Source organism: Prosopis cineraria, unplaced genomic scaffold (genome assembly GCF_029017545.1).
Source record: "Prosopis cineraria cultivar Desert tree isolate PC_DT_omini unplaced genomic scaffold, ASM2901754v1 PC13, whole genome shotgun sequence".
NCBI classification, from domain to species: domain Eukaryota; kingdom Viridiplantae; phylum Streptophyta; class Magnoliopsida; order Fabales; family Fabaceae; genus Prosopis; species Prosopis cineraria.
This window is the reverse complement of record NW_026555344.1, coordinates 5,463,837-5,477,030: the sequence shown is the minus strand read 5'-3', so window position 1 is coordinate 5,477,030 and position 13,194 is coordinate 5,463,837. Positions and strand designations below refer to the sequence as shown.

At 29.8% G+C, this 13,194-nt stretch overlaps 1 protein-coding gene across 1 annotated transcript; it reads right to left on the bottom strand.

Annotated features, from left to right (window-relative positions):
- Positions 1–10,576: 10,576 nt before the first annotated feature.
- On the bottom strand, positions 10,577–11,212 carry LOC129290954 (cell wall / vacuolar inhibitor of fructosidase 1-like). The gene is made up of 2 exons (XM_054928014.1): positions 11,035–11,212; positions 10,577–10,920 (listed from the first exon to the last, which is right to left on the bottom strand). Exons 1-2 carry the CDS (start codon positions 11,210–11,212, stop codon positions 10,577–10,579), a joined length of 522 nt encoding a protein of 173 aa, XP_054783989.1.
- Between the last annotated feature and the right edge of the window lie 1,982 nt (positions 11,213–13,194).

The following is a 13,194-nucleotide window of genomic DNA, read 5'->3' as shown; positions in this document are numbered from 1 at the left end:
TGTACTCTATGACACATAAATTTTTGTATTTATCAGATTTGATAAGGTTGATTTTGATTGAAAATTTTGATCTTCATTTAAAAACTTAATTAAGATTCTAAATCTTTATTTGTATTTGTTTATTTTATTAAATTTTTTAAAAATAAAACGGGCTTATTGGCTCGACCCTAAGCCCTTCAAATAAGAGCTAGGCTTTAAAATTGATCATTTTTTAAAAAACGGGCTCAACGGCCTGAGCCCTTAAGGGCTGGGCTCATAAGGCCCAAGCTTTTGAGGGCCAAGCTTGCTTATTTTCACACTTCTAGACAGAATAATGGAGACTTGTCTCTATCTATTTTTTCAAATTCAAAATCAAACCTTACTCTCTGTCTTTTCACTTCCTTCTTTGTTGCCCTTTTCTTTTTGCTGCCTCAAGGCATGAAGAAGCCAAGCCAAAGATATTGAAGAAATAATCCTTCTATTATCAATCCATCCCCCCATTCTTGATGCAGTTCTTGGGCTAAATCGATCTCTCTCTTCTCGATAAAGTCCAATTCTTTGGTGATCGGTCTCAATCACGGCATGACTGTCTTTCTCAAGGTATTTGTTCACACAATTTCATATCCTTCTTCCTTTCCATTGTCTGTTATGTTTTCTGAACCTCTTTCCCCCAGCCGCATCTCATAGACTCTTCTTTTCCCAAGAAAATGATAATTAAAAACCTTATAAAATTATTAATTATAATTAAAGATATCGAATTATTAAAATTTTAATAATAAACCATAATTTTTATTTAGAATTAAAATCATATGCGTGTTTACAATTGAAATTGTTAGCAACAAAGAAGCTAAATGACAATAAAGCCGTCGGCGAATCCACAACAGTAATCATCGTCAAGCTCTTCGAACAGCGAATCCATGACAGCAATCATCGTCAAGCTCTTGTCCTGGGTGGTTCAACAACAAAGTCGACGGCGAATCCACCACGGTGACGGATCTTGTTTGAGGTGTAGAATGTAGATCTGGTTTTCGCTAACGAAAGGCTTCATTAATCTCGACCCATTCCACTTCCGGCGACGGCAATGACCAAGAAAAGGCACCTGCAATGGCCACTTGCTCGTCATTTTCAAATCGTGATTTATGTTCATCCATCCACAGGGATTTCGAATTATAGTTCTCCTAGCTTTGGCGACGTTCTCCCTCCTAAACCCTTTGCTATTCTAGCTCGCCATCACCGTCAATTTTATTTTGGCTTTTGTGGCTTGTACTTCTCATGGGTATGTGATTTCTTTTACTTCATAGTTTTGATTTATGATTCTTTAATTTCGATTTGTATTGTTCTGTGGATTTGATTTCTAATGCCTTATTCCATGGTTTCAATTTCTCAATGCCAAATGCTATGGGTGTGAGTCTTCGATACGGGTGTGGGTGCCTAGAAATGTGGAATGTATAGGTTGGTTTTATAGGGGTAAGGCCTCTAACTGACCTTCTGTTTTAAAAAGTAATAAAAAGTACAAGACTTCACCATTCTAAAACCTTAAGATATTAAAAAGTCTTTTATTATATAGAAGGTAAAAAAAAAAAAGATTACAACTAAGTCTCATATAAAAAAAATAATTATTGCAAAGTTTATTGACAATTGATTTTGTTTTCAATGCAATTAGTTTAGTTTTTAATGGATCTTGTAGTAATTAATTTTTTTGTGTGGGATTTCACTGTAATTCTCCTTAAAAAAATTGAAAAAGTGTGATATTAGAGAAAAACACATTAAAGGCTGCTAACCCTACTTTTATTGCTCTAAGAAGAAGATGAATGTGAAGAGTTTTTTTTTTTGAAAAAAAATTTCTTGCAGATATTTTGATAAATTGATAATAAAAATACATATATCAAATAATAAATAGCTCATAATTCTAAATGCATATGAAACATATTTTTAAACTGTATTTCTACCTACTTTCTATTTCCTATTCTGATTTCATTGAAAAGGCTTCCAATAGACTGGCCTTAAAAATATACTGAAATCTAGGCCATATATAAAGAGTATTTTTTTTTCTTCCCATTTCTTTTTTCAATTAAATTCCACAATATTTTTAAACTTCACCAAATGCCTTCAATAATTTTGCTACATTATATGAGGCATTTGTAGAAATTAAATATACTATTACAGCTAATAATATAAATTAAGACTGTTGTAAAATATAGTTAATATGAAGAGTAGAGAAAGACAAGATAATACAAGAAATGGAGAGAAAACAATGGAGGAGAATTCTTATTAATTAGTATACATATGTTTTGGACATATCCTCTTTTTATAGGCCTCTAACCATTCAAGTCCTACTCTAATGTTACAAAGATATAATGAGGCATATAATGGTGCATTATGTAACCTTTGAAGGTTATAAGTTATTAAAATTAAGAAAATCTTTCCATGCCATTTATGAGGACATTAAGGATGAAGAAATCCGAAGGGCTATGAGTTATGGACATCTATAACATTATGTAACCTTTGAAGGTTATAAGCTATTAAAATTAAGAAAATCTTTCCATGCCATTTATGAGGACATTAAGGATGAAGAAATCCGAAGGGTTATGAGTTATGGACATCCATAACATAATATTTATAATACTTCCCCTTAGATGTCCATAATAAATATTGTGCCTCATTAAAACCTTACTAGGAAAAACCCAATGGGATAAAAACCTAGTGAAGGAAAAGAGTACACAATATTTTAAATATTCACTAATGTTACCTTATTAAAAACCTTTCTAAGGAAACCCAGGAGGATAAAATCTTCGAAAGGGAAAAAGAGTACAAAATAATATTTACTCCCTGTATTTTCCCCTAGTAATAATATCACTTCATTTCCCCTGATGATATCATCACTTTATGTCTCTGAGTCTGCGCATTCCAATTTCATACACTAACTTCTTAAATGTTGAAGTTGGTAGTGTCTTAGTAAATAAATCTGCAAGATTATCACATGTGCGAATTTACTGAACATCTATATCACCGCTCTTTCAAAGGTCATGAGTGAAATTTTTTTTGGAGAAATATGTTTTGTTCTATCTCCTTTGATATATCCTCCTTTCAACTGAGCTTTGCACGTCATGTTATCCTCAAATAATATTGTTGGAATCTTTTTTTCCTAACAATAAACCACACATCTTTTGGATATGATGGATTATTAACCTTAGCCAAACATATTCTCTACTTGTTTCGTGAATTGCAATTATTTCTGCATGATTTGACGAGGCAGTAGCTAAAGTTTATTTTGTTGAATGCCAAGATATTGTTTTATCTCCACAAGTAAACAAATATCTAGTTTGTGATCTACCTTTATGTGGATTTGATTGAAATCGTGCATCTGTATAACTAATAAGTTGTGATCCAAATTCATTAGAATAAAATAATCCCATATCAATTGTCCCTTAGAGATATCAAAATAGGCATTTAACTCCATTTCAATTCCTTTTTATTAGGGAAGAACTAAATCTTGCTAATAAATTTACAGCAAATGCAATATCAAGTCTTGTTGAATTAGCAAGACACATCAGTGCATCTATAGCATTAAGATATGGTACTTTAGGACCAAGAAGTTTTTCATCTTTCTCTTGAGGGCAAAAAGGATCTTTTTTCTCATCAAGAGATCTTACAACTATCGAAATAGTTAATGGATGCGCTTTGTCTATATAAAATTGCTTCAATCTTTTTTCAATGTAAGTTGATTGATGAAGAAAAATTCCATTTGCTAAGTTCTCAATTTGTAAACTGAGGCAAAATTTTGTTTTTCCTAGATTTTTTATTTCAAATTCTTTCTTTAAACAATCAACTACTTTCTAGAGCTCTTCAGGAGTTTCAATTATATTTAAATCATCCACGTAGATAGTAATTATAACAAACTCTGTCCTATTTCTCTTTATAAAAACATATGGAGAGATTGGATCATTTTTATAACCTTAATTCAACAAATATTCACTGAGATGATTATACCACATCCTTCCAGATTGTTTCAATCTATACAAAGATTTGTCCAAATGAATTGCATATTTTTCTCGAGAATCTTTACATGCTTCTGGCAATTTGAATCTTTTAGGGATTTTCATGTAAATTTCTGTATCTAAAGAGCTATATTGATAGGCTGTAACAACATCCATTAGGTGCATATCAAGTTTTCTATGTACTACTAGACTAATTAGATATCTTAATGTGATTGCATCCACACAGGAGAATATGTCTCTTCATAATCAATACTAGGTTGTTGTGAAAGTCCTTGTGCTACTAGTCGTGCTTTATATCTAACGACTTCATTTTTCTCATTTCGTTTTCGCACAAATACCTATCTATATCCAACTGGCTTTACACCATTAGGTACGAACTACAGGTCCAAAAACTTCACATTTTGATAGTGAATTTAATTCTACTTGAATTGCATCTTTCTATTTTGGCCAATCATTTCTATGTCTACATTTTTCAACCGATTTTGGTTCTAGATTTTCATTTTGATTCATTATTTCCATAGCAACATTATATGAAAATATGTCATCAATGACTATATTTTTTTGGTTCCATCTTTTTCCTATGGTGACATAACTTATTGAGATCTCTTCATTATCTTCAGGTACTTGGACCTCTTCTGGGGTATTTTGATTAGTTATGTCTCTGTACTCTTCTAAGTACCAGCTTCCTCTACAATGCCATCTTTATTTCGTGTTCCTTTCTTCTTTCTAAGAATTTTATCTTTGGAACCAATTGGTGTACCACATTTCAGGAATAGCTTAGATTCATTTGCACTTTCTAATTGTCCTATTAGGACATCAATTCTATAGGAACATTTTCAGCTAGAATATGAGATTTAGTAATTCTTTTAAGGTCAGTAAATGCATTTGGCAATTGATTTGTAATATTTTGTAGATGAAATATTTTTTTAACTTCAAGTTCACATTACTTTGTACAAGGATCTAGATGAGATAGTGATAATTCATTCCATGTAATTTCTTTCTCCAACTGCTTATTTTCTCCCTCTAATGTTGGGAAAATTGTTTCATCAAAATGGCAATCGTCAAAACATGCCATGAATAAATCTCTGATTAATGGTTCTAGATACTTGATTATAGAAGGAGGTTCAAAACCAACATATATTCCCAACCTTCTTTGAGATCTCATCTTTGTGTGTTGTGGTGGAGCAATAGGAACAAACATCACTGATCTAAAAATTCTAAGATATAAAATATTGGCTCCTGACCAAAAGCCAATTGTAACGGGAAAAATTTATGATAACTTGCTGGCCTAAGACGCACAAGTACTGCTGCATGTAAAATCGTATGTCTCTATGCAAAAATAAGAAGTTTTATCCTTAAGAGCATTGGTCTAGCTAATAATTGGAGGCGTTTAATGAATGATTTTGCTAAACCATTTTGAGTGTGGACATGAGCAACAGTTTTTCAAATGTTATTCTAGTTGATATGCAATATTCATCAAAATTTTACGATGAAAATTCACTCGCATTATCAAGATGAATTGTTTTAATTGTATAATCCAAAAACTATGCTCTTAATCAAATTATTAGGCAAGTAATCTAGCAAATGCTAAATTACGTGTTGATAACAAACACACATTTGACCATTTTATGGATGCATCTATTAAAATTATAAAATATCTGAATGGTCTACATGGTGAATGGATAGGTCCACATATATCTCCTTGGATACGTTCAAAAAAAGCAGGAGATTCAATTCTCACTTTCGCAATTGAAGGTCTTTTAATTAATTTTTCTTGAGAATAAGCAGCATATGAAAAATTCTTAAATTGAAGAATCATCTGTTTCTTCAATGGATGTTCATGTGAATTTTTAATAATTCTTGCATCATAGTAGAACCGAAATGGCCTAACCGGTCATGCCAAACGATAAATGTATCTTGCTTGGTAAACTTCTTGTTGACTATTGCATTTATTTCAACTGTACTAATAGTTGTGTAGTACAAACTAAAAGATAACGTGGATAATTTTTCTAGGACACATTTCTTTCTAGATCTAAAATATATAATATGTAGATATTCAATATCTTTCTCATTTGTAGTCTCAATATGATATCCATTTTAGCAGATATCTTTAAAGCTTAATAAATTTCTTTAAGTCTTGGATGAATATAATGCATCATCTATAATAATTTTTGTTCTTTGGGTAATATTATAATTACTCTTTCAGAGCCATCAATTAATTTAGTATTACCCGCTATTGTATTAATGCTTCCATCTCTTATTGTTAAACAAGTAAAATATTTTTTATCTTTAAGTATGGTGTGCATTATAGCACTATCCACGAGACATATATCTTCATTCTTATGTCTAGTAAAAGAAAAGGAAATATCCTTATTCTTCAACAAAAGAAAGAGAATTTATTAAAATAAATACTTAATAAAATGAAATTTATTCATAGCAATAATGCTTTTATTACAAGAAAACAAGAAAGCTAAATGAAACATAACCTAAATTACAAGAAAACAAGAAACATAAATAAAACATAATTTAAATTATTCTAATTATTTTTCAACCAAACTTGTCTAATCTTGATTTTCAAAGAAATTAGCCACCTCCAAGTATGCCATAGCATCAAGGCCATTAATATCATCTAACTCATTGATATCATCATTTTTGTATGCAAAATGTGCCTCAACATCATCATTTTGAAAAGTGAAATTTGATTCTATATTATTTGAATTTCTTTTGATGGAGGCTTGATAAAGCTTTGCTAGATGCTCAGGTGTACGACAGGTACGTGACCAATGCCCCTTCATACCACACAGATAACACTAATTTTCAACAGCTTTTGAAGGGCTGCTCTTATCTTTTTTGCCCTTCATCATTTTTCTTCTTTTAGTAGGTATTAGGATTATAACTAGTACCACCACCACTATTATAATGGTAATTAGCACGTCCCCTGCCACGACCACGTCCACAACCATGACTACAACCACGGTAATTACTACGTATAGTCACATTCGCTTTAGGGAATGGAGCTGATCCAGTGGGACGGATTTCATAATTTTTCATCAGCAGCTCATTATTTATTCAGCCACAAGAAGACAAGAAATTAATTCAGAATACTTTTTAAAACCTTTTTCACAATATTGCTGCTACAGGAGTATATTTGAAGCGTGAAAAGTTAAAAATGTCTTCTCTAATAAGTCCTCGTCATTAATTTTCTCATCGCATAATTTCAATTGAGAACTTATTTTAAAAACTACTAAATTATATTCACTTATAGTTTTAAAATCTAGGAACCTCAAATGTATCCATTCATATCAGACTTTAGGTAAAATTATTGTTTTCTGGTGGTCATATCTTTCTTTTAGGTTAATCCACAATTCTAGTGGATCTTTTACTGTAAGGTACTCAGCTTTTAACCTTTCATGAAAAAGATGATGAAGGAATATCATTGCCTTGGTCTTATCTTGACTACTTGCTTGATTTTCAGGTAACATTGCATTTCCTAGACCTTTGGCATCTAGGTGAATTTCAACATCTAGCACCCATGATAGATAATTCTTTCCTGTAATATCAAGAGCCATAAATTCGAGTTTGGTAAGATTTTCCATGATTCAAACTAAAATAATAATAACAATTAGAATTATACAAAATTAATAAATAAAGCATAATAAATAAATATTATAGTAAAAAAATATATTTCACTCACACATGCTAAAATATAATTTATAATAAAACACAATAGAAAGAGGCACAATATAAAGAAACACAAATGTAAATAACCAAACTTACATAATAAATAAAGCATAATAAATATAAAGAAATGCAGTAAAACAAATAAATTAATGGATAAAATGAATAATTTATATGATAAAATAAATTATATTAACAACATAAGTTGATCAATACACACACATAAACAAATACAAAATGTATAATAATATGTATATATAGTATTAATTTAATGAAAGACCAAAATAATAATAATAATAATAATAATAATAATAATAATAAATAAAGAAATGAATAACAACAACAACAACAACAACAACAATAATAATCATGATGATGACATCAAATACATAAATAAAGAAAGAAAAATAAGTATATCAATCTCCATAAAAAATATATAACAACAAATAATAAAGCAATGGGTGTCAAATGAGACTTGATTAAATTAAATCACTAATCACATGATTATTTTCAAATGAATAAAATGGATAAATTTAAAATTACTTCATAACTAAGAAAATGAAATGATAAGAAAATAAAACAATAAAATATAAGAACAATATAACCATGAGTGTTAATAAAACAATAATATAAAATATAGTCATATATATAATATAAGAACACATTAATCTAACTAAAAGCTCATACCTTTTTTAGAGCCAATTTGTGTTGATAACGTGTTGTAAAATATAGTTAATATGAAGAGTAGAGAAGGATAAGACAATACAAGAAATGGAGAGAAAACAATAGAGGAGAATTCTTATTTATTGGTGTACATATGCTTTGGATATGACCTCTGTTTATAGGCCTCTAATCATTCAAGTCCTACCCTAATGTTACAAATATATAATGAGGTACATAATGGTGCATTATATAACCTTTGAAGGTTATAAGCTATTAAGACTAAGAAACTTTTTCATGCCATTCATGAGGACATTAAAGATAAAAGAATCCTAAGGGTTATGAGTTTTGAAAATTCGTAACATAATATTTATAATAAAGACCTAAATTTACGGACAAAATAATATAAAAACTGGGACACATAATGTGGGACAAATAAAGGAATGGATTTGGACTGCCTTCCAATTAATAATGGAGTTGTTCTTTCTTGAAATTTTTTTCTTTCTCTAATGTCATTACTACTTTACCTAAATCATTGATTGCCCTTTTCTCTTTCTAAAAAATTATTTCAAAATATGCACTTTACAGTTTCTATTTGTATAAGTAATAATTTCTTGTTAAAAGAAATTTACATATATATAAGAGTTAATGACAAGCTGTCCTAGTGGCAACGTCATTTTTCCGTCCTCGTTTAATTAAAAGAGGTCCTAGATTTGAATATAGAGTTGACATGCATAGTATGTTTCCCTTTTCTATAAAAGAGAATTGATTAGGGGAATTTTTTTAATAAAAATAAGATTTAGATATCAATTATTTTTTCCAGAAAATTATATTTGATTATACTTCATCTTTATATATAGGATGAGCATCCTTTTCAACCGATTGCTAAATATTAAGAAAATCATCTTATTTAGTTATTTATAATAAAAATATCAATAATATATGTTATTTTTTCCCAATTACCCTGTAACAATTAATGAGACCTAGTATCTTAACATTGAAATATAATATAATAATTCTAACAAGTCACACTATATATGAAATATGTATAAGGTGATTTATTTTGTATGCTTCATCCAGCACATATGAGATTCCCATTGCTAGTTTTCCTTTTATTAAAAGAAGGCAATTTACACAAAGGATAAAATATTAGATTCTTCAAGTAAATAAACTATAGATTCTTCAAATTACAATATTAATTATATTTTCATTCTGAAACATATGTAATAACATATTTTCTTATTATTAGTATATATAAATTAAATGCATTACTCATATAAGTCATGAACAATGCATCTCGTTTTTTAAATTTTAAATTTGATTGTTAGAATATGTATAACGAATGTTGGCAAAAAAGAATGTTGAATACCAAATATTTATATATCAAATTTTAAATGATAATTTGAATGTTAGAATATGTATAAATTAAATAAGATGAAGTCTCTTTCTGCCTTTAGACTGAAGCCCCTCCCTTGAGACAAGTCATGAACCTTTTGGTCATGATAAGGTCATTTGTGAAATTGATTAGTAAACTCTTGTCCACTTGCATTTCTCTTAATCAGCCACATTTATACAATTCAAAGTGCAGAATTATTAACTATGATTGTGTAACAGCTCTTTTCTCAAAGGTTTGGGTTCTCTCTTTGCCCTACTCCTCCATGAGGTAACCTTACAGCTGATTATCTTGCAGCTGTTGCCTTTAAGGAAGTGAGCTAGCCCGATATGGTGGGTGTTTAAAGCAACACTTTCTTTGGCTACTATTCTGACCTCTAATGCGGAAGAAGATATATTGCATGTCTCATCAAACAGTACAATTTCCAACGTTGTAATTGGTGTTGGTTAACTTTATAGGCTTTCTGTCATCTTCTTTATGTTTGGTAGTTTCATCTGTTTTGCAATGTTTATGGAGGTTATTCCTTAATGAGAAGGAGTTCCTTTTGATTAAAAAAAAATTATGTCCGTTAATGTTCAACTCTACGAATGTTTAATGAAGAGATAACATTACTCCATTTTAAAAAAAGCCACACCTACATTTTTAATGTGACCGGCGCAGCTGAAAAAAATAGTAAATTAAATTTTCACCTAATTCTTGTATGAAACCAATCCAAATATAAGTAAAATTAGGGGCCAGAAATCAATTGGGTGAAGAAACATGATTTTATTTTATTTTTCCAAACTAAGCAAAGCAATTAAGGTAAAAGCACTTTCATAGAGAGAAAGACCCGGAAAGAACAACACCCCTAAGAATTTAAATTAAATTCTTAAAGTAAAAGCTTGATAATAGCAACAGCAACGACCGCAAGATCCCGGAAAGCTTGGTTTTCTCTTGTAAGCAATGATGTGGTGCCAGAAAACTCGCTCTCACAAGCAAAGGCTTCATTTGCTGCACCTTGCATGGCTTCTTCTGCAAATTTGGGGTTTCCATTCAGAGCTCCAATAGCTTGTGGAACATCCCATTTAATCACTGCCTCGTACCTCTCAGAACAGGATTTAAGTGCCTTCTCTTGCTTTGGTTCTAAATCTCCTCCACCAAGCAGCTGCTTGATTTTATCACTCGTACCGTTTGCTTTCGCCTCTGTCACTTTCACCATAATCACAGCTAGCCCTGTAAATAATCACCATTTCAATTACATACACATCGCTGACTACTGATTCAGTGATTAATGTAAAGAGATGAATCCATATATAGGATGATTGATGGTGTTTGTGAGTTTGTTACCCGTGACGTCTGCGTCGGAGCTGGAGGGATCGGATTTCAGGGATTGAACGCAGAGATCGTAATGTGGGGTTTGCTTGCAGGTTTTCTCTATCACGTTCTTACAGTGGCTTGGTGATATTAGGGAGATTATGGCGATGATAAAGATGATTGTTAGTATTTGAGATTTGAGGTTCTTCATGTTTGTTTCAGACAAAAAGAAGATGAAGAATGACGAGGGAAGTGATCGGTATGGCAATTGTGTTGAATTTCTCAAAATTGAATGGTGATTGGCCTTTTCTAGTTTGAACCATAGAGGAGGAAGCAGACAAATACAATAATGAATTTGGATATTCTAATTAACAATAATTGATATTTATTGCTTGAAATTTTAATGTTCTTAAATGTCATTATTGCCTCTCCCAATCATTAAATATCATTTTCTCTTTCTTCAAAACTTATACCTCTATCACAATTTATAAGGTACTTCTTTTTATAAAACCAGTTGTTCAGACTAGTTTGAATAAAGCTAAAAAAATTTGTTATCAAGCTTCAAGAAATAACATTATTTTATGTTTGAACTTATTCAAGCCAACCCAAATACTCAAATAACAATTGAAGTTGAAGTTATTAATACATAGAAAAAATTAATCATTTAATCTTTATAGTTTTGACCCAATTGTAACTCAATATTTAAACTTTAACTCATTATAATTTAATCCTTATAGTTTTAACCTAGTTATAACTTAATTCTTGAAGTTTAACTCTTACAACTCAGTTCCTATAATTTTAAACTATTTAAATATTTGTCCTTATATTTTAAAAAAATAAAATTATAAAGATTAAAAATATTTTAATATTTATAATATTTATAAAGATTACAAGGGTTTATTAATTAAAAATATTAGTAATAAATTTTAACCTAATTTTAATCATTATTATTTTAATTTTTAAGATATAAGGACCAATATTTAAATGATTAAAAATATAAGAATTAAGTTGCAAAAATTAAAGATTAGGAACTAAGTTATAATTAAGTCAAAACTTAAGAGATTGAGTTATAACAAGTTAAAATTTAAGAATTGAGTTACAATTGAGTCAAAATTATAAGGATTAAATGATTAATTTTTTCTAACACACACACATGTCTTATTAAATATTGATTGATCCTTTAACTATTAATTCATTTTATAGTAAGAGACCATATATTTGAATACGTTTTTATAGTTATTTTCTTAAAAAAAATATTGGTACTATTATATTTTTATTATTTTTAATCTATAAAATATGTTAAAATAATTTTTAAAATGTGTTTTAATCTTGATTTTGAAACTTTAACACTCAAATTTTTTTTTAAATTTGAGTCATCTATTCCAAAAAATATATTTTATATTTTATACAATAACAACAACAACAAGCCTTTATCCCACTAGGTGGGGTCGGCTACATGGATTGCAAGACGCCATTGTGCTCTATCATTTATCAAGCTTTTAGGAATATTATTAATTAAGATATCGCGTTCAATAACTTTCAAGAGTGTTCTCTTAGGCCTTCCTCTACCTCTCTTAATCGGACTCAAAGTTATATGTTCCACTCTTCTCACTGGTGCCTCCCTTGATCTTCTTTGTACATGCCCAAACCATCTTAACCGATTTTCTACCATTTTTTTTCTCAATAGGTGCCACCCTCACTTTTTCGCGTACGTGCTCATTTTGAATTTTATCTTTACGTGTATGTCCGCACATCCATCGTAACATTCTCATCTCTGCTACTCCAATTTTATGCTCTTGCTGTCCCGTTAGAGCCCAGCATTCATTACTATATAACATTGCCGGTCTGATAGCAGTGCGATAAAACTTTCCTTTAAGTTATAGCATTCACTACTATATTTTATATTTTATATAATAATAAAAATAATTAATTTTAAACCAAAATTGAGTTTTTTTAAAAATAATATTTTTTTCATGATTTGAGCCGGCCTAAACAAGTCCGCTAACGTGTGGGCCGCTAGACTTAGTTACAAGTTTAGATATTTTATAAGTTATATGGGCCTAAATAATCCTATCCTGCTTCGATTAATATCTCCTTCTTTAATGAGAGGGAGAAAAAATTATTTAAAGAAATTAAATGATGAGGGGTAATGTTAAAATAATTTTCATTAATAAAATTTTATTTTTACTAGAA